The following is a 19,370-nucleotide window of genomic DNA, read 5'->3' on the forward strand; positions in this document are numbered from 1 at the left end:
GCTGTGAGGGATGAGGGCCGCCGAGTGACACAAGAGAGCTTAATTCAGCCAGCAGGATGGAGGAGGGAGGGAGGGGACGGAGAGAATAGATGAGCGAGGAGGTGGAATTGAGCATTTGTCTGGCTTGGGTCATATCTGATTAAAGTATATGAGTCCAGTATGAGGGGTAATTTTCATCAGGCAGCCAGATAAGCCCGAGCCGCACAGACAGAGATTCTTTGTTATTCAGCAGGACTCGATCACGGCCGCGTGTCCTCCGCTGCCGTCACAATCCCTGCTGATTAACACAGAGAGGATGCTCTTTTCCAATTTCTCTTTCCACACAACCACCCCCACCACCACCACCACCACCACCCCTCGTTTCTCTCCTCCAGTCTCCCTCGTGTCTCTCTTCATCACACGGAGCCTGGTCGGTGTCAGGGGGAGACATTTCTGATGAATCGTTCCCTCAAACGGAGAATAATTCTTTGAAATTGATTTGTCTGCTCACTGTAGCTATTTTCTTCTCTCGATTTAGTAATTTGTACCCGTGATTTACTCAACTCTCTCTTACCTGAATCAATAATTTATACCCCACCATCAAATTCACAGGAAAGTTTTTAAACTCTTGACTCCTGTTAAAGACTCTACCGGCGATTTAAATAGAATAAAACGGGTCCTGTGTTGTGTTTTAGGGTTTTGTTTACCAGGTTGGAGAAACAGTAACTCATCAGAGTGGAAACATCACTGTGTCAATAAAGTATTAATGCTTCAATTTAAACATGTTTGTGTTCATTCACCAGCCAGATTTCTTCACTGTACATTAGCAGTAAACTAGCAGTTTTACAGGTAATGCTACAAGCTCAATCTCAGCACTCAGCAGAGAGTCTGGTTCTGGTTCTGGTTCTGGTTCTCTCTCTCCTTTCTGTCACGTTACCTTAGTGAAGTAAAGTCCACTTCCCCTCCAGCTGCAGTCAGCAGTCAACAGAACAGAACAGAAACACCCGACAATGGAGATCAGCTCCGGATCACTGCTGCAGTCAGGCTGATAAACAGGAGTGAAGATAAATCCACTTTTTAATCCCAGGTGTTATAAAGTCGTCACTCAGCTCTCCTCCCGTCGGTTAACAGCTCCGGGTCAGAGCAGAATCTGATGTGACTGCGGGTGTTTATTCCTCCAGGAGGTCCGGATCTGCTCCAAACTTTCTGCTGGAGCTGGTCGGCTTTTGTTTTGTTTTTGAGGAGAAACCCCAAAGTGGCAGAAATCACATTTTGTGTTTGAATCAAAATATTTACTACAAATCAAAAACGTTTCCCGCTTTCACATCTTTTGTTGAGTGAAAATGACATGAGCGAACTGTAAATGATATAAAAACACATATTGTACTTATTTCTATGATGATATATGTTGTGTGACGAATAAAAAACATCTGTTGTTTCATAATCAAGCTCGTCAAGTCTCAATCAAGGACTCTGATGTAAAGTATTGATTTGTTACATTCACAGTGTTTCTGTATCAGATATGAGAGTTTGGACGTATGCGGCAGCTCTGTAGTCAGACTGAATGAAATAGCGGTTCAGTCTGTTTTTCAGGTAATCAAATTACTTCTCTCCTCTTAATTAAAAGTGAATGAAAGAACACCTTTTTTTCCATTTATACAAAAAAAAAAATTAATTCAACTGAATGAATGAGGAAACTTGCGATCGAGCTTCAGGACTCGCATGGTCGTTGTCTCGAGAGGAACGAGAGAATGTTATTTAATATTTTCTTCAGTGTTTCCATTGTTACGTTATAAAAAAAAAATTTAAGACATGTAGTTTTATGCAAATGTGTGGAGAGAGACAGTAAAACTGTACTGACTGTCTCCATCCTGAACCTGCTCCACTTCTCTCACAGTCGCCTTGACGACGGCCTTGGTTACCGTGAGGACCTGGAGGAATGATCGACTACAACCTTATCGTGGATGATCCCTTAAATACACCACGAGCACCTTGGTAAATGCCCTAATAATATATATTCTGTTCCATGAATAAAAGTATACACAGAGGCTAATCTCTCGTCTATAAATAAATAAAATATGTGAGCAGCACGGCAGCCAGAAGCACACGAAGTCCCCGGGACAAATTAACAAACTCTCCAGGGGACTTTGTTATAAATATACTTATATATTTCTCCATAAACAGAGTCACAGTCCCAGATGGATTATCAGACGAAAATAACTTCAGCAGCAAACATCCTGTAACTGAACACTGAGTCTGTCTTACTGTCTAAAGGACAAAGAAGTCAAAGTATGAGCAGCTTCTTCTGCTTATCGACGACAGTTCATATCAGATTTAGTGTTTTCTAATAAGTACTTTTTTGGTTTGTCTCTGCCGGCTCCTCCCTTCAGGCGTGAAAGATCAGTCGGAGGTTTAGCGTGAAATAAGCTGACATGATCCACGATCACCTGATCTCACGCGGTGACGGGTACATTAAATTCATGTAGTCTGATCGTTGTGAACATTAACATAATTCATAGTTGTGTTAATGCTTGACACGGTTCCCTCTGTATTGCAGCTTTGTGTGGACGAGCACAGCCACAATGAGATGACCTCCATCTTGAGACTGTCGACGGACGAAGCTGAAAATCTTGAGAATATTTTCTCCCCAGCTGTGACGGCTAAACCCTCTGAAGGCCGCGGTGGCGTCCAGAGTGACTCACTGGATGCCGTGATTGATTTAAGGGTCAGTAAGTCCAATACATTTCCTCCGAGCCGATCTTTGAACGGTTGATGTGATCTTAATTGAGTCTAGTTCATCTTCCAGGAGAAGGAGAGGAGAAAGACACAGAAGTAACAGGGAGAATCACAGAGAAGTGTGGCAGCAGACAGAAGTGTGTTCAGATGGTTTCACTGGACATTTTGTCTTTTTCGGTTGGCAAATGACAACGTTGAGATTAAGAAGCATCACTCGGAGACCTGACCTGACAACAACATTAGACGTGAGTGACGCCTTTACTGTCAGATCCACTGTTCGAATACACAACTTATCACAAGACAAGACTCCTGAATGGATTGACATTAAAAATTCATCGTCTCCAGAGGATAACTCCTCATGAGTTTGGTGACACCCTGACTTCTCTTTAGCGCCACCAGCAGGTCAAAGTTTTCTCTCATTCAGTGAAATATCTCCTCATCTCAAATAATTTGGTCCAGACACTCATGGTTCCCTGACAGTGTGTCCTGCTGACCGTGATGCTCCTCTGACCCTTTTCTTTAATGCAACCGGGTGGTTGACATTTGTGGTTTTGAGTGAAATGTCTTCTGACGTATTGGAGAGACCGTCATGACATTTTGCTCCGATGTTCATGATCCCCTCATGACAAACTGGAGGACCTTTGGTGATCCTCCGAAATTCCATCCAGCACCGTCAGCAGATCATTTTAAATCTGTAAAATACTTTAATCTGTGACCGAATGACTGCGAACACACGACACTGTCAACAAGCTGAGCTGTGCTTTCTGTTCAGCACTAATTAGCAAATGTTAGCATGCTAACATGCTAAACTCAGATGATGAAGTCAAGTGAATATGAAGTGAAACATCAGCATGTTGGTGTTGTTACTGTGAGCATGTTAGCATGCTGATGTTAGCAGCTAACATCTGTTTCTTGAAGCTTCTCTGTGCAGAATAAAACTTGAATAGAAACTTAAATCAGTTTCACTGTTTGCTGCTCGTGTTCAGTAACTCAGACTGTGATTTAACCTTTTGAGACTTTTTGCTCCTGTGATTTCATGTGAACGGTGGAAGTGAGCGAGGCAGAAATGAGCCGCCAGTTTTTCTCTAAAACTAACTGATCATGTTTCGTGCGATCCAAATGTTCGAATGCTTCTCCATGAATCCAACCAACTCAGTGTGGACGTCGTAAAACTTGAACTGATTTCACAAAGTTCATCTCAAGCTGACAGACAGAAATAATAGCAGCTCTCGTTTCCTGTTTGGTTGCTGTATTTTCTTGTTTTTCTTTGAGGAAACTGGTTGAATTTGTTATCTTAATGTTCCGTTTGTTTCCATACAGCAAAATGTATTTAGCTAATATTTTATCAGTGTACTTTCACATAATTAATCATGTGACTGCATGAAAGATCTGAATTATAACCTCTCCAACTACTTTATTTCAATTATTGAGCTGCATTCTTCCTCTGCTTTATTGATTTGTTTAAATTAATACATTTTCTATTGATTTGACTTCGTGAAGAGGTTTTAATCTGAATGACTAAATCTGGAGTGAACCTTTGTTTCCGTCTCGACACTGTATGTGGTTTCAGTGGAGAGAACAGGTCACAGAGCGCCATCTCTCTCCTCTCACCCCACCTGGTCTCATTTCTACATCAACAGTCATCGTTGGATTTCTTCCTTCCCTGAGCACAAAATCAACCCAGCGAAGTCAGAAACACCAGCCGGTGGAAGAAAAGACATGAACTCACCTCCGGCTGCAGAGTCTGAAGAACATCGGTCCATGTGAAGTCGAGAGGAAGGCGAACAAAGCGCCTCCCGGTGTCCCCGCTCCGCGCCGCTCTCCCTCAGTCCCACAGTTCAGCTCCGGACGGCTGTGAGAGCAGCGGGGAGACGTCGAGGCTCCTGCAGGCTCACAGGACCGTCCGGGTCGTGTTTTCCGTCTCTAATCCTCCTCATCCTCGTTACCACGGCGCAGCCACTGATTCTTGGCTCCTTCATCCAACATTTACGCGCCTGTAATGTCGTCAGGAAACATCTTCCGACTCGTTTCCTTTCTCGCAGGACATTTTAGGCTGTTGTACTCTGCAGCTGTGTCGTTTTGATTTCACTTTTGGACGTACACCCAAAAAAAATCGACGCGTAAAAGTCCGTCTTTATTCGTGCGTAAAAGCTCGTCAATGAATGACGCGTTGAGCGTTCCGTCAGTGAGAGCTGGGTAAGTTTTCAGACGCGCCGGTTTGCTCCTGTCAGGCGGAGACTTTGGCCATCTGAGTGAACCTGTTGGATTATAGAAAACCTCAATCTGTCACTTTCAGGGAGGACAAGTTTTGGAGAGTCCGGCGGATTTTTTGTTCGTTTTTTTTTTTTTTTTTTGCGCCTTTTTGCGCCTTTTTGATCCCGAAGCCCTTCCTGTGGTGATTACATGGTCGGAACAATGTTTTTATGCAACACGAGTGCCATTAAGGACTGGAGCTACTTCCTCTCTCAGATATTGCCTCTGATGAATAAAACTAGCGGCTTGGTGAACATGAACAAAGCGGAGGATGTGACGACCACCATGGTGACGGCTCTGCAGCCGGACAGCGCCATGAGCGCGAGTAACCCGCCTCTCAACTCCAACCACACCTCGGGCATGGAGCACGTCTTCCAGTACTCGTACTCGGAGAGTGACCTGCTGTACACGGACTACCGGACCCCGGCACGGGACTCCATCCCGCTGCCCAAAGCGGTTCTGTACCTGGTGATGGCGGCGCTGGTGGTGGTGGCGGTGGCGTACGCGATAGTTGGACACCTGGTCAAGGATGTGGTTAATGACTTTGTCGGTATGTGACCTCAAAGTGTGTGTGTGTGTGTGTGTGTGTGTGTGTGTGTGTGTGTGTGTGTGTGTGTGTGTGTGTGTGTGTGTGTGTGTGTGTGTGTGGATTCCCACTGGGATTACCAAAAGGAAATAATTGGTGGTTCAATGATATAAGCAGTGATTACTTTTCAGATCATTCAGACACTTTTTACATTGGAGGAACTTGAGGTAAAACATTAGTGAGATGTGTCTCTTCCCAGTTTTGCATTTGGCCCCCTGGATGCCACACAAGGACCCCTCCTGCAGCCCGTTAAAACAGAACAATCTGCATGAAACACACACTCACACAACACAAACATCATCACTAATAGATGAATGAAGTGATCTGGGGATTCCTTGAAATAGCAGCAGACGTATTATTAATGAATAGAACATGTAGGATGACATTTTATCGTCTCTACCAAAATGCGTAAAGTAATTCTCCTGCAGATGTTGTGGAGCTCCGTGCAGCCTCGTATCAGACGATGACCTTGCGAGGCAGACGTCCTGACAGGCTACACTATCAGCAAGTGTCCGTGTGAGACATGGAGAGGAGGTCGGCTGTTTCTCTATTTCAGAAGAGTCCTGTGAGCGATACATAATGAATGAAACAATGAGTCTATTTTTAGGCACCGTGTCCTCTCAGACTGCTGACCTGACCTGGTCCTCAGCTCATCATATCAGCTGATTTAGAGGAAAAATTTGAATTTCACTCAGTAATGTGTTAATGATCAGCACAGGGGCACGTTAACTGAGCAGCCTCAGGGGGGCCACAACCACCAGGGGCCCCTCAATTCATGGACATGTACTCCCTGGATTCATTGTATTATCATTATCCAAAGTCTTACAGACACAGTCCTTGAATTTGTAATCAAACACACACATTTCCAGATGTCTTTGGGGAAGAAACATTTATAATCTTTACCAGGATTTTTGAATCATGACACCAGAGATGTTTTTGGTTAATGATTTGTGTTTGATTTCAGCACAACAAACGTTGTTTCAGCGACAAGTTTGTTAGTTATAACACATGTTTTGATCCGGGGCACCACAAAAGAAAACTCTTGTAGCAAACAATTGTAGAGACAATGGTCTAAATTTTTAGACAGTTTACAGGTTTGATATGCAGACATTATTATTATCTCACTTTACAACAGATTCATGACCAATAAATTAAATTAAGATTTTGGAACTGTGACATCAGACACCACGCTGTATGATTTAGAGATGTTTCAACACTTGGTGACTATACACAAAATTTTACCTCGAGGTATATTTGAGGTATTTTCATATTTTGGATGTTCCAGGATTTTATGACACTAAATTCGATTTTGGAATATCGGCCACAAAATTGGTGACACTATGACAAAAATGTAAACTTTGTTATAAACAAAGTTTACATTTTAGGTAGAACAATTGGAAATATGACAATGAGAACTATTTTGCGGGACTTTATACCGGATTTAATGATTTTTTGGGTTGAACAACAAATTTTGGTATCATGACCAATAATTTGGGGAATGATCTCACTACAGTTTGCAAACCAAATATCTAACATATCGGGAATCTTTTCTGGCATTTTCCTTTGTGATCACGTCAGAAAAATGATGCTGAGCAGATGCACAAATCTATAGTTTTGTTATAATGTTTGGGATTTCAGGAATTTGGGTATAAAACATATTTTGAGGTTTCAATCACGATTCTGTGGGACATTACTGCATCGCAAATGTTTGGTTTTTGGGGAACTCCTAAATTAAATTTGGGGATTTTATGATCAAAAACATTTGGGGAACTTTTAACAAATTTGCGAATTTGGGATAAAAACAGATTGCAGACATTTTTCACAAGTTGAGTGCAACAATAAAACTTGTGATTATTACAACTAATTATTCAGTTATTGAACCAAATTTGGGGTTTTGGTTTTAACAAAAAAAAATTGGGCATCATGACACAAAATTTGGGGGATTTTATATCATTTCTGGAGGATTTTAAGGCAGCACAATGAATTTGGGTTTAATTGAGTAATATCACATTTAGTGGGATGTTATGACAGTCAGATTGACAAATTGTTAGATAATGGCATTTATAAAGATTCCAGACTGTGTAACAAAGACAGGAGATTTCGTTTTGGGTCCTCAAACATAATGCATCAGTCAAGCCAATGATACTGGTTTTCATGTGATGTGAGCTGCTGGGATCAAACCTGTGCACACTGCAGACGGGTTTGAATCGTCACTGGTGTCGTTGATACGATGCACAGAGCCTGAGGAAGGTTCCTGCTCTGCTCTGGTGTTTCTGTATCACTGAGTACTATTTGCTTCACACCTGCCCTCTCACTCGTATGACTTCTCTTCCTGCCTTCTTCTCATCAGAGGACACAGAAGGAGTCTGACTGCAGAGTCACTAACACGCCTGTTCTCTCTCACATGTAGGTGGAGGCAGGTCCATCGTTGCCGAGGGTGATGGCGGTGACGCCAGTGAACCAGGTAAAGAACAAAGCTCACACGGGTCGCAGTCTGCAGCACTTCGCTTTGCCACAGAGACACGCCGACCCCCTTATAGGTGCTCAGCAGTAAGAGCTTATCTGTCGGCCTGCCTGCGTCTCACCTGACCTTCTCACCTTTATATGACATCTCACACATACACACTTACACGAACACGCAGCTGACACACTGTGTGCTCTCCTGGGCTTTTGGCTGAGGTGTAAATGTGGCGGCTTCTCAGCAGAGGGAGGTCGCCGTCAAGTCACTGCTCAGAGAGCAAGAAGCTTCTGACACGGAGTGACGTCCAGACGGCAGAACAGCCCGTTGTAGACACATCCACAGATAATGGAACAAATAGATGCTTTACCTCTTCACCTGTTAATTCAATATTGTCTCATGTAATTGCATATTTTTGCATGTTCACTCCTTTGTTTGTCTTTTTTCACATGTAAATTAGGATTGCCACATGTGGAAACACAACATCGCCCCTGAAATCACATGAAGTTTTCCTCGTCTCATATGAAATTTCACATTTTCATATGTTTTTCCATGGAAATAACATATATTCTCATGTGATAAGCGTGGATTAGACTTTCAACAGGTAGAGGAGCCTAAAGATTTACAAACTGATGTTAAAGGATAGATTCAATTATAGTCTCAGTCCTCATTTCTGTCAGAAATAAAAACCCCAGTCACCAAATGAATTTCTGAAATGTGGGAACATGTGCACAACATTTTCCTGTGCACTGAGGAATCATTACTAATATTTCAGCTGTGCTTACTTTCAGTTTTACCTTCTGGGTCAACTGTTGACTGTCAATATGCAACGATTGCAATCCCAGCGGTTCATTTGATGTGTACAGTATCGTAGCCAGTAGCGACGATTGCAAAATCTGTGAAAATAAGATCCAGGTTGCAACAAATCAAAACGACTGATTAAAAACACATTATTCAGATATTATCATTAGTGTAGTAACAGTAGTTGTGGTGTGTGGTGATCATCATGAAGAGTTGATACATGAAATCAGTTTTATATTCCTGTATGCACACCTGATGCTTTCTGGTGATTTTATTTTGATTTATTTGCATCTTTACAGAAAAAAACTTGCTTTACTATCGTTTGTTGGACTGATGTTCAGCTCTCGCATCAGTTTAAGTCATAATTAACTGTGAATGAAGATAAAGATTATTTTTAAATGCAAAAACTGTAGTTTGCAAACTGATTTTAATTAGCTGCAGGTTTCCATGTCAGGCTGCATCATGTTGAACTTGAGAATGTGCATTGACCATCAGCCCCAAGTCATAACATGAGTGAGGCAGAGGACATTTATTTTGACGGGCTGCTTGCCTGACAGACTTCCTGCGATGAATTCACCTGGTGTTGTGTTTTCCTCAACATGAATACAGACATTCCTGCTATAAAGCCACAGATTTGTGCACAAAGAATCACCAGAATGCAGGAAAAGAAGCGTTTGACGTTCAGAGACCTGAAATGATGTGAGTGAGGAGACGAACACGGGATCCCCGGGTCTAAATGGTGGTCACGTATCAGCTGTGTGGGTCTGAGGAATCCCGCTCGTTCTGCCATCCGTCTGTTCTTCACACTGCCGACTGTCGGCCTCCATCTCAGCTCCTCATCTGACAGAACAATGATTGATGTGTCCCAATTCAAACAGGCTCCACCACACATGACGGGGCTGCGGCGCGGCAGAGAACTCACCCAGAAACAATTTTATGGTGCTTCGCCTCTAATGGAATTACAGAGGCTGAACCCATCATAACTTTCTGTCAGATGAAGTTTGCTGCCTTGTTCTTTGCACGTTCTAAACATTCAGCTCGCTTGTTTATTGCCAACGTGAACGTGAATGTTCCAGCACTCACTTTAAACCTCCACCCGCCTGTGAAGGCTGGACGTGAACTATGATGGTGGTGATGGGAACAGCACTCAGTTCCTCTGTCATGCCGCTCCGCCCGTGAAAAATCTTTTTAGCAGTAGAAGTTTGTCAAGAGACCGAGGTAAAAAGACTCTTTGCATTTGAGTTTTGGGGATTTTCAGGTTATTAGACCAATAAGACAGAAAGCAGAACAATATTTTGTAGTTTTTGTGTTTACCTGCTCAGGGACTGCAGATGAACAAGCTAAAAACCTAATCTAAAGCTAAGTCAGGCAATTTACTGACACGTTGACTGACAGAAAACTCATCAGCAACTATTTCAGACTGAATTATTTTAATAAAAGATTCATCATTTTAGAAAGTCTGCAAGTGAAAATTGCCAAATATTATCCAGTAATAGCTTCCTGTGAAGGTTTTGAACTGTTGAACTGAAAAAATAAAGAAAATAATTGTGGTTCCTGAGAAATAAATAGATTTTATTTTTTTAAAGGGAAAAGGAGCGAGAGAAAGGGAGAGAGTTGAAAGAAAGTGAAATACTTTAAGAAAAGGAAGGAAACAGGAAAAGAGGAAAATAAATAATATGCAACTGTTTGAAGAACATTTACGTAAAACAAAGCAAAACAGTGAAAGTAAGAATTACAGCGACAGCTACAGATATACATGTCAAGACAGCAGAATGAATAAAACAGTGATGAAAATAAGTAAAATCGAAATGAAGCAAATAATTTAATTTATTATTCACCTTTAGCTTTTTAATCAGCTGTGGGGAGTTTTGTGAGGATCTCCGGTCGTGCATTCATCCAAAAGTGAGAAAGAAGAACTGCGGAGTTATCAGTTATTAAAGTTTTTCAAAAAATCTATTGTCAAAGGCTCCTGAAGATAATGTAGCAGCTTGCTTGTTGTAGGGAAGCCCTGACGAGTCGATTACCGAGTGCAGTAGAGTTCCACAGCTCAAGGATGAAAATGTGTGATTATTACTCCATGGAAATGCAATCGAAGTTCATATGTGTCTTGCCTACCAGTTTATAACAGTTATTATCGAGAGCGGACAGGGAAAAGAACGGAATTGAGCATTTCTAACTGCACTCGGTAATCGACTCGTCAGGGCTTCCCAACACAACAGGAAGCTGCTGCAGGAGAGTGGTGAGTTGTGTTCTCTTTATAATAGAAATCCGGCAAAGCTAGCTGCTGTTTGATGCCTCGAACTATATGAGTTGAAGTTTGGTGCTGTTCTGAACAATATTTGTGGCTTTTTGATGGAGGTTTCTTGTTGGAGCCGTATACTGCAGCGTATTGTTATCATGCAGTCTTTTCTGAGGTTGCTAAAACTACGTAAGTTAGCAGTCGGAAAACCTGATCTCTCGAGGGGGGGTCTTAGTGTCACGGTGTGTTAGACCATGGATTAAACTTGCGAAGAGAAAGAATCAAAGAACGAAATGCCTTCATTAACATCTCCATCAGCACCGACCTCCAGAGTAACAGCACTGTTATCACTTCGTCTCTCTGCAGAATGGGTGTACAGCTCCCGTCGACTTAACAATCGCAACAAGACCGAGGTCAACTGCATCACCAACAACATGAACGAGATGAGCGAGCTGAGCGAGAGGCCTCGGCCGGTGGACATGAGCTACATATCCCTGAACCACACCAACTGCCTGAGCCCCAGCAGACCAGAGGAGGTGGTGGTCACCGTGGACGAGACGTTGCAGCAGCGACCTCCCGACACTCACTCTGGGACTTAACCGTGACCTGCCGACCTTCTCTGGGAGAAATACAGCAGCATGTTTGCTCGCGTTTCTTGTTCAAGTGGATTTAAAAGTCTTTCATGAATCAAAGCTCTATCCACTGTTTTATCACCTGCAGGTGGGCCGTCATACCTGTGTAATGTTGGGCCTGTGCTGGAACATTGGAGGCATCAGACGCTGATGTTTGGATCAGACTGGGCTCCTCTCTGTGGAGCTGAGGACAGAGGACGGCTGCAGCTTTGTTTTTTGGGGAAAATCTTGTTATTTTTCATTTTCGTCCTCATTGTCCTGCCCACACTTCCTTTTTTCTAAGTGACCCGTTGTGAAAACTCTGTTAACGTGACTCATGCAGTTCACTGTAACCACAAGCAGTATGTAATCACTCTGAATATACAACACTCGCCTGTCAGTGCTTATTGTAATATTGCTGCTAGCAAAGTCAAACACGTCACCTTTATGAAAACACAAATCACATCGACAACTTTTCATTTTCCTCGCTGCAGTGAGAACATTTTCTTTTTGTTGTAATTGTTGTAAAATGTGTATGAAGCACCTTAAATGACTGAGAGGCTGCAGATGTTCACACCTCCTTCTCTTTCTGTAATAATGCTGTTATAGTTACTGGAGGCAAAAAAAAAAAAACAAGTTCACAACACAGAGATCAGATTAAAGTGTTTTGTAGTTTCATGTTATTAGCTTGATATGAAGAAGTGCTGAATCACCTTTAAGAGCTCTGGTTACACCTGATTGCAAAAAATCTAACACAAAAGTGTGAAAGCCATCGTTGTTATGTAAAAAATATTAAGCTCAGTTGTGGAAGGTTTGTAATTTCACAGTGTTCTGGTTTAATGTCCCCACATGACGTCACCTCTGAAGCAAAAACTGCTCATTGCTTGTTCATTTTTCTAATGTTTAATATTTCATGTGAAATGGCTTTTTTTTAATCAAAGCCTTTGTTTACCGTTATTACCTCACTGTTAAGGGCTACGTACTGCTGCTGAAGGGTCTGTGACACCCGGAGCTACGACTGACGGGGCTTATCTTACTGTGCATGCTGTGATCATTACAACCTCTGTAAACTGCTACTGACGTATGAACCAAACATTTGTATCTCATCTCGCGCACATGTTCGAGGTGAGTTAGGGTAAAGTGGTGCTTGAATACAGATGGGACTTCTTTAAGGGCAGTATTGTAAAATGGTGTTTCACCCTGCAGCAGTGATCATTTCCCAGATGTTAAATGTAAAGACTCAGAATCTGAACCTGCAAAAAAAAAAAAACCAACAACCTAATTTTCATTTTCACCACCTTCACCGTCACTATATTCCTTTTCAAGTCACCTAATAAATATTCATAGATGAACGTGTTACTGTTAATTACTTGTTTGTTGTTTTCATATCCATTGCTGATTTTGACCTCTGGGTATGTGCACGTCTTCTGTTGTCATGGAGATAACTGTCAGCCTCACACTCGGGTCTAAGCAAACTGTCGACAAACACAACAGAGACTGGCTGAAAACTTCTGCAGAGGGTATTACGTGAACCAGTAAGAAGTGCTCTATTTTCAATAAATAATAAATTATCAGACACATTTATGGATTTTTATTAATCTAACTTTCATTTGTTTACCAGTTAAAGCAAGAAAATGTAACTTTCCTGGAGAAAAACCAAAAATCTTTCTGCAGAAAGTGACAGTTTGATGCTTCAAAGTCTTACATGATGTGAGATTATTACACAATGTACCTGTATATTGTGTAATAATTATATGTTATGTTATGTGTTTGCTTTGGGGCATGCAAAGAATCTTGTGAGGCCATGAAGTATTGTAGCGGTGCATCCTCCAGAAAGAGGGAAAAGAAGCAGCATCTGGAGGAGCCTTCAGATTGGGAAAGCCTTTGAGTGGCATTGTGATGTAACTGGACTTCAAATGCTCCTCTGAAGGATGCAGACCCTGAGTTGAGACACAGCAATCGTCTTTAAATCTCCAGAACCAAAATCAACCATGTGTTCATCCGTCTCTAAATACATGGGTTCCAACTTAAGATGCAAATCTTTTAATAGTCTCATTCATTTTAAAAAGGTTCAGTAATAAAAAAAGTGTCAACAGCTGCTGTCTGCAGTTTTTATCAAACGAACAGGAGGGAAAGAGTCCATTTGTTGGGGACTATTTTCAGCGATGGATTAATCCACATTTGGTGCTCTACTGAGTGTTTGTGGCAGCAGGACAGTGTGTGTTGGATTGAGTCAAAAGTAATCGATTTATCTATCTATCAGAGTAATGATAAGAACAAAATGGAGCTCTATGGCACAGAGGAAGAAGACACATCAGAGTGTCAACGCATAGTAAGTGATTTTATTCGTTGGTTTGTTTATTGTTGTTTTTTTTTATTGTTCATACAGAGAATATGGCCAAACTTATCCTTTTAACCTGAACTACTTCAAGTTTCACCCACATCACACTTACACCTTGTGTGTATAAATAAATAGTTTTGTATCAGACAGAATTTTATGGTCATTTTCTTCACCTGAATTGAAATTCACAGTCACAGTGAAGAGCAGTCGAAATGTCTCTGTGAGGTCAAAGAGACAACAGAATAAAAATGTTACTCTGTCCTCCTGAAGCAGTAAAGCATTAAAGTAACTCTTATATGGAGGAAATCACTGACGCACAGCTTGAAAGTTTTCTTATAAACTCAGAAAATCTGTCGATGGAGGCGGTGTAACATGACCTTGAGGATGCTGCAGTGTGTTTTTCCTCCATCCACCCCTCCCTCAACAACTTCCACTCTCAGAGGTTCTTCAATGCAGTGACCAACTGCTGAGAGGATGCGAAGGAAATACTAATGAGCACAGCACGCGGCTCACATGTGTATCAACGGGAAGATGACATCTGTCTCATGAAATTGTACTTAAGGCTCCAGAACATCTCAAGTCAACCCTGGTGAGAGTCCACTGATGTTTAGTATTTTCAGCCATGGTGGTGCAATGTCAGTCTGTTGGACTGAAATATCTCATCTGTGAAATTTGGTTCAGACATCTGTGGTGGCCAGCAGATGAATCTTACCGACTTCAGTGATCTTCTGATGTTTCTTCTGCTAAATTCTGCACTTTCTTCAATATGTGTTCAGCTCTAGACTTATTATTATATTATTAAAAATCAGGCCTGGATCTTATTTACTTATTTCTTATTTTTTGTTAAACACCTTTATTTAAGCAATTCCAAATGTACTTGTTACAGAATGAACACATAGGTGTTGTGGGTAGCCGCCTTGGGCCGATTGGCCACTAGGGGGCGCAGGCAGGGATGGGATACAGATAAGCCTATTTTAAATTCATTTTAACACATGGAATTGTATTTAATAATATTGCTAAAATATATATTAAAAAAAATCGAGCTAGTGTTTTTTTTAAACTATACAACTTGTTTTACTTATTTAATATAAAAAATACACAAAATTCACTGGAAAGTGAGGGAAAAGTGTTTCCGGTTCAGAGGTCATCGGGTTCGTACGTTAGCTAGCTTAGATACAAAAGCAGCTAGCAGTTTGTCGATATGTTTTCGGGTGCAGCAAAGCGCAGTCTACATTTAATACAATTCAACATATGGTGTTTTTTATAATATTGATGAATTATAAAAAATGCGATCAGAGCTTTATTCGAACTAAGAAAATACAAAACGTTCACGCCAAGTGCGGTAAAAAAGTGTTTCCGGTTCTAAGGGTTCAAAGGTCACCGTGTTCGAACGTTAGCTAGCATAAATACAAAAGCAGCTAGCAGTATATTGGTGTGTTTTCGGGTGCAGCAAAGCGCAAAAAAAGAAAGAAAATGAAGAAGAAAGAAAGCGACAGCTGGGGGCTTTACACAAGTTTCTCTCAGGTCCCGCAACACCCGCAAACTGTCCTCAGTTACCCACCATAAAGATGAACGCTCAGCAACGGTCGACTCCCCGGGGGGGAGGACGGTGAAGGTTCCCCACCGAGGAAATCACGACTGAGGGAAGTTTTCCGTAAGGTGGACAGTCAACCTTAAATGGATCTGACATTAGGGATCATAAACTGTTCAGTTAATCGACGATAAGCTGAATATTGTTGGCTTGTTGTTGCCCAGTGGAGAATGGATTTATATCTCATCTGGATGTCGAAGACATCTTCGAGGCTCTCACCTCATCGAAAGTCAGCAGGAGGCGTCTGCAAATGTAAGTTTTCAATTTAATCCTATTTTTATTGGTAAAGAAACACATTAAAGTAATAAATATAGTTACATACCCATGAAGTGTAAAATATGGATTTGTGTGAAGTGCGTCGACCTATATGGCTCTTTATTTGTACTTCCTCTGTACTACATTTATTTAAAAAAATAGTTACTTGTGTCTTTACAGGTTCAGATTATTCAGTGTTGTATAGGCTATTACTTGTGACATGTTACCGATCAGGTGGTGTTGTGGATGGGAGAGTGAGTGAGAGGATGCTGCATCAGAGCCAAAGTAACACTTTGTTGAATTAGTTGATTTTATGAGCAACGTGACTGAAAAATGCTGAATATCGGCCCCAATAATTGCCGAGGGTTGATAATCTGTCTGCGCCTGGTGCTATGCTTTCATCCATGAATAAGTAGATAATATGAATTGGAATAATGGAATATAGTTTGTATAAGTTAATAATAGGGGTTAATTGCTTTTTCTTAGAACGATAACAAAGAAATGGAACTGATGTACATTTACAGGAAAAATGCAAATCTTATTTTAGAACTAAGAGAAACCTGCAGAGCAATATAACCAACTATAATTCACTCAGGTTCTGTACTTATGTACAATTTGTTGGTAATTTGCTTCGGTATTTCCTTTTTCTGCTACTTAATACTTTCACCCTGCTTCATTTGTTTGACAACTTTAGGAAGCAAATTCAGATTAATATTGTCACCAATACTTGGCCAGACCGATTTGTGAGGTATGTGGTTAATTGTATTATGTTTATCTTGACTATGGCCATGAAACATATAAAACAGGGATGATTATCAGATTCTGACTGAACCTTTCAGTGATTTCAGCGGATTTATTCACCTCTACAGCTCCAAAATGAGCAAACAGAACAAAATGCCCCCTGCAGAAAGGAAGCGGTCGACAAGAAGAGGTGTTTAATATGACAGGACACGCACATCACATCCAGCCCTGGTTTTATTTTTCATCACCTTAAAGCTCAGTCTGAGGTGTTTCTGCCTTCCTTTATTATGAGGACGAACTCCAGCGTGTTACCCACACTTCTGAGCGTGGTTGTTAGCTGTCAGCTTAGCCTTCAGTTAAAAAAGTGCATGACACAGGAGCTAATGAAAGAGCAGCGAGGGTTGCCAGCAGCCCTGCCCGCCCAGGTAACCATCTGTTCCAAAAAGCCTTCCTCCCACTCGCTCAGAGAGACCTCATGTCACCTCAGCAGCTTCGTCCCAAGAGCTGTCACCTTGCTCGGCTAGTCCTGCTACTCACTGAGCGCCTCCAGCCTCCACAACCACCAGACAGGAGCGCACAACAAACAGGGTCGTTCTGTGTAACTGTGAGCATATACAGTATCATCCATTCAGTTTATTTCACCACAGCAGAATTAGTATTTCCTTCTGATGGAAGACCAGGATTGATTTAATTTTCCCCTAAATGTTTTGATACCATCAACAAAATCATCAAAAGTCGTGTGTGGAAATTTGTATTTGCATTTTTCGCAGAGTGAAATTATTTTTCTCATACTATAAACATACATTTTTGTTAGATTGAAAAAGAAATCTTGTGTTAAAAAAAGTAAATTATTTATGTAACTGTACTTATTTAACTTAAAGTAAAGGTACTGTATGCATGTAATGTACGTTAACTTTGTAACAAATTGAAAATAAGTCACTGTTGTCTTTTAGTTTAACGCAGGACGAGAACATCATCCTCCTGTATGAATACTAGTCCAGTGCTTATATAATGCAACCATCCACTCCACTGTCCTCCCTATGCAGAGTATGACGGCCACTAGAGGTCGCTCTTCAGTAAGAAGTTAAATATAGTTCGAATAACCTGCTTGTCGGGAGCTATACGTTCTTCAGATAACGATGGGCTGACTAATTTGATAACCTGTTTAATACAAACAGAAAAAAAAAAACCAACCCATGTTTTTTGGGGGGAGCACTAACACCCCAGATAATGATTTGTCATCATCAGTTATCTTTGACATCAAAAGGACAGATGAGAAGTAAACTTTTTATTGAGAAAAAAAAGCTTATTGTAGGTGATGGATCATTGACATCCTGGTGATATGTTAAGAAATATAGATAATGTAAATGAAAAATAATCGTAAGTCTAGCAAGGTGTTATTGACTGTCCTTAAATGTCGAAATCTGTACAGACTAAATTGCCAAAAGGTGCAAATTCCTATTAATTTTCTGTATTTTTATTAAGATTATCATTAAATGATCCGGAAAATCAGTTCTGTTCTGTTCTTTATCCCTTTTCAGCCTCATGAAATGTTCATTGTTCTCACTTGACTTTGAGGGGAGCTTTAAGTAAACAGAGACATTTTTCACCGTGACAGCAGGTCCTCCTCGTTGTTTGTGCTGAAAGAGAACAAAGCACACAAAATTATTGATTGTTTCAAAATGTCACACAGGCTCGCATGCTAGCGGGGCAGTGTGTCAGAGTGAGCAGCAAAAAGTTGGACTTTACGAACTCTGAATTCAAATGAAGAGAATGTCACAACTTTGTTTTATATTGATTTTTACAGGTTTTACATGAGGGAGCTTCATCACAGTAGTTTGTGTGAACATGATCGATTTCGATTCAAATTGGACTTTCACTCTGTTTTGACCTCCACAGCACAATCTGCAGAAGACTGATAAAACTGAGAATGAAATGTTAATTCTGCTCAGGGAAATGTGTTGTACAGTGTAAAATGTGTTGAGGCGGAGGCAGAATTATCTGTTTGAATAGTTTCTTTACTAACCTTTCACAGTAACTGTATTATGGATACTGGATTATTGGTATCGGTGATCGCTAATCTAAAAATGGAGGGGAGGAAGTATGAAGTAGTAAGAAATCAAGTTCAGTACCTGAAAAGTACTTGAAGACTTGAAGAGGTTTATTTCATCACTAGTTGTTCAAAATACTACTTACTACAAATGAATATCAGTTCCAGATATTGTTTTTCAGTCTCCTTGATTTCCAAAAATTTGTATCTGCCCTGAAGAAGTCATATTGGTCGACCCCTCATCTAACATTAATCATGCACTCAAAGTGAACATCAACACACACTTAACTCACTACTGAAACACAATGTGACGTTTACTGGGTTATAAAAAGGGTGAAAGTGCCCTCAAGTGGCCAAATAACAAAATACACACAGAAAGTGGCTTCATGTTCACAAAGAGATCGTTTCAAGTTTCAAGTTATTTATTTGTCAGATATTTTAATTGAATGGATGTAAGGGGTGCCTTTTTCCCCATGTAATTCCTTTGTGTAATTGGACTTTGGTGTAGAAAAGAGAAAACCCTGTAAAAGAAACAATGTTGCTGACTAAACAGCAAGAGGCTGTAAAGCATGTGAATTAACTTATTATATATACGAATGCATTTTGATGGGAAATTACAAGAGGCTGAGTTCTAGATAATCCTTAAAGCTAAGTAAGACGTCAAGGCAGATTAAGCACTGAATGTTTTAAGATGGTATAGAGCAGGTTAGAAGAAAAGGGAAAGACAGA

The 19,370-nt window shown here is 40.9% G+C and overlaps 2 protein-coding genes and 1 long non-coding RNA gene across 4 annotated transcripts in view; 2 read left to right on the top strand and 1 right to left on the bottom strand.

Annotated features, from left to right (window-relative positions):
• LOC119028384 (uncharacterized protein C1orf87) overlaps window positions 1–4,485 on the bottom strand; it is a 41,100-nt gene extending 36,615 nt beyond the window's left edge. The window contains exon 1 of the mRNA XM_037114285.1: window positions 4,445–4,485. Within this exon, the coding sequence (XP_036970180.1) occupies window positions 4,445–4,478 (34 nt within the window). The 5' untranslated portion in view covers window positions 4,479–4,485. The remainder of the gene's footprint in view (window positions 1–4,444) is intronic.
• LOC119028388 lies at window positions 1,897–2,983 on the top strand. Its single transcript, XR_005077699.1, has 3 exons — window positions 1,897–1,974; window positions 2,537–2,704; window positions 2,786–2,983. It is a non-coding gene; the product is annotated as an uncharacterized LOC119028388 (long non-coding RNA).
• A 34-nt stretch (window positions 4,486–4,519) lies between the features above and the next one.
• LOC119028385 lies at window positions 4,520–13,018 on the top strand. 2 transcript variants are annotated; one of them, XM_037114287.1, is made up of 3 exons: window positions 4,520–5,518; window positions 7,965–8,018; window positions 11,419–13,018. In XM_037114287.1, the coding sequence occupies exons 1-3, from the start codon at window positions 5,119–5,121 to the stop codon at window positions 11,649–11,651; spliced, it is 687 nt and encodes a 228-aa protein (XP_036970182.1). In that variant the 5' UTR covers window positions 4,520–5,118; the 3' UTR covers window positions 11,652–13,018. The 2 variants fall into 2 exon arrangements, with proteins under 2 accessions (XP_036970182.1, XP_036970183.1); XM_037114288.1 differs by having other exon boundaries at window positions 5,101–5,518; window positions 7,965–8,094; window positions 11,419–11,483.
• Window positions 13,019–19,370: the final 6,352 nt, after the last annotated feature.

Source organism: Acanthopagrus latus, chromosome 11, assembly GCF_904848185.1.
Source record: "Acanthopagrus latus isolate v.2019 chromosome 11, fAcaLat1.1, whole genome shotgun sequence".
Taxonomy (NCBI): domain Eukaryota; kingdom Metazoa; phylum Chordata; class Actinopteri; order Spariformes; family Sparidae; genus Acanthopagrus; species Acanthopagrus latus.

Coding starts and splice junctions, on each gene's coding strand:
- LOC119028385 (XM_037114287.1), top strand. CDS start 5,119: ATGGTCGGAACAATGTTTTTATGCAACACGAGTGCCATTAAGGACTGG. Junction 5,519..7,964: donor TGTGGTTAATGACTTTGTCG/GTATGTGACCTC, acceptor TCTCACATGTAG/GTGGAGGCAGGTCCATCGTT. Junction 8,019..11,418: donor CGGTGACGCCAGTGAACCAG/GTAAAGAACAAA, acceptor GTCTCTCTGCAG/AATGGGTGTACAGCTCCCGT.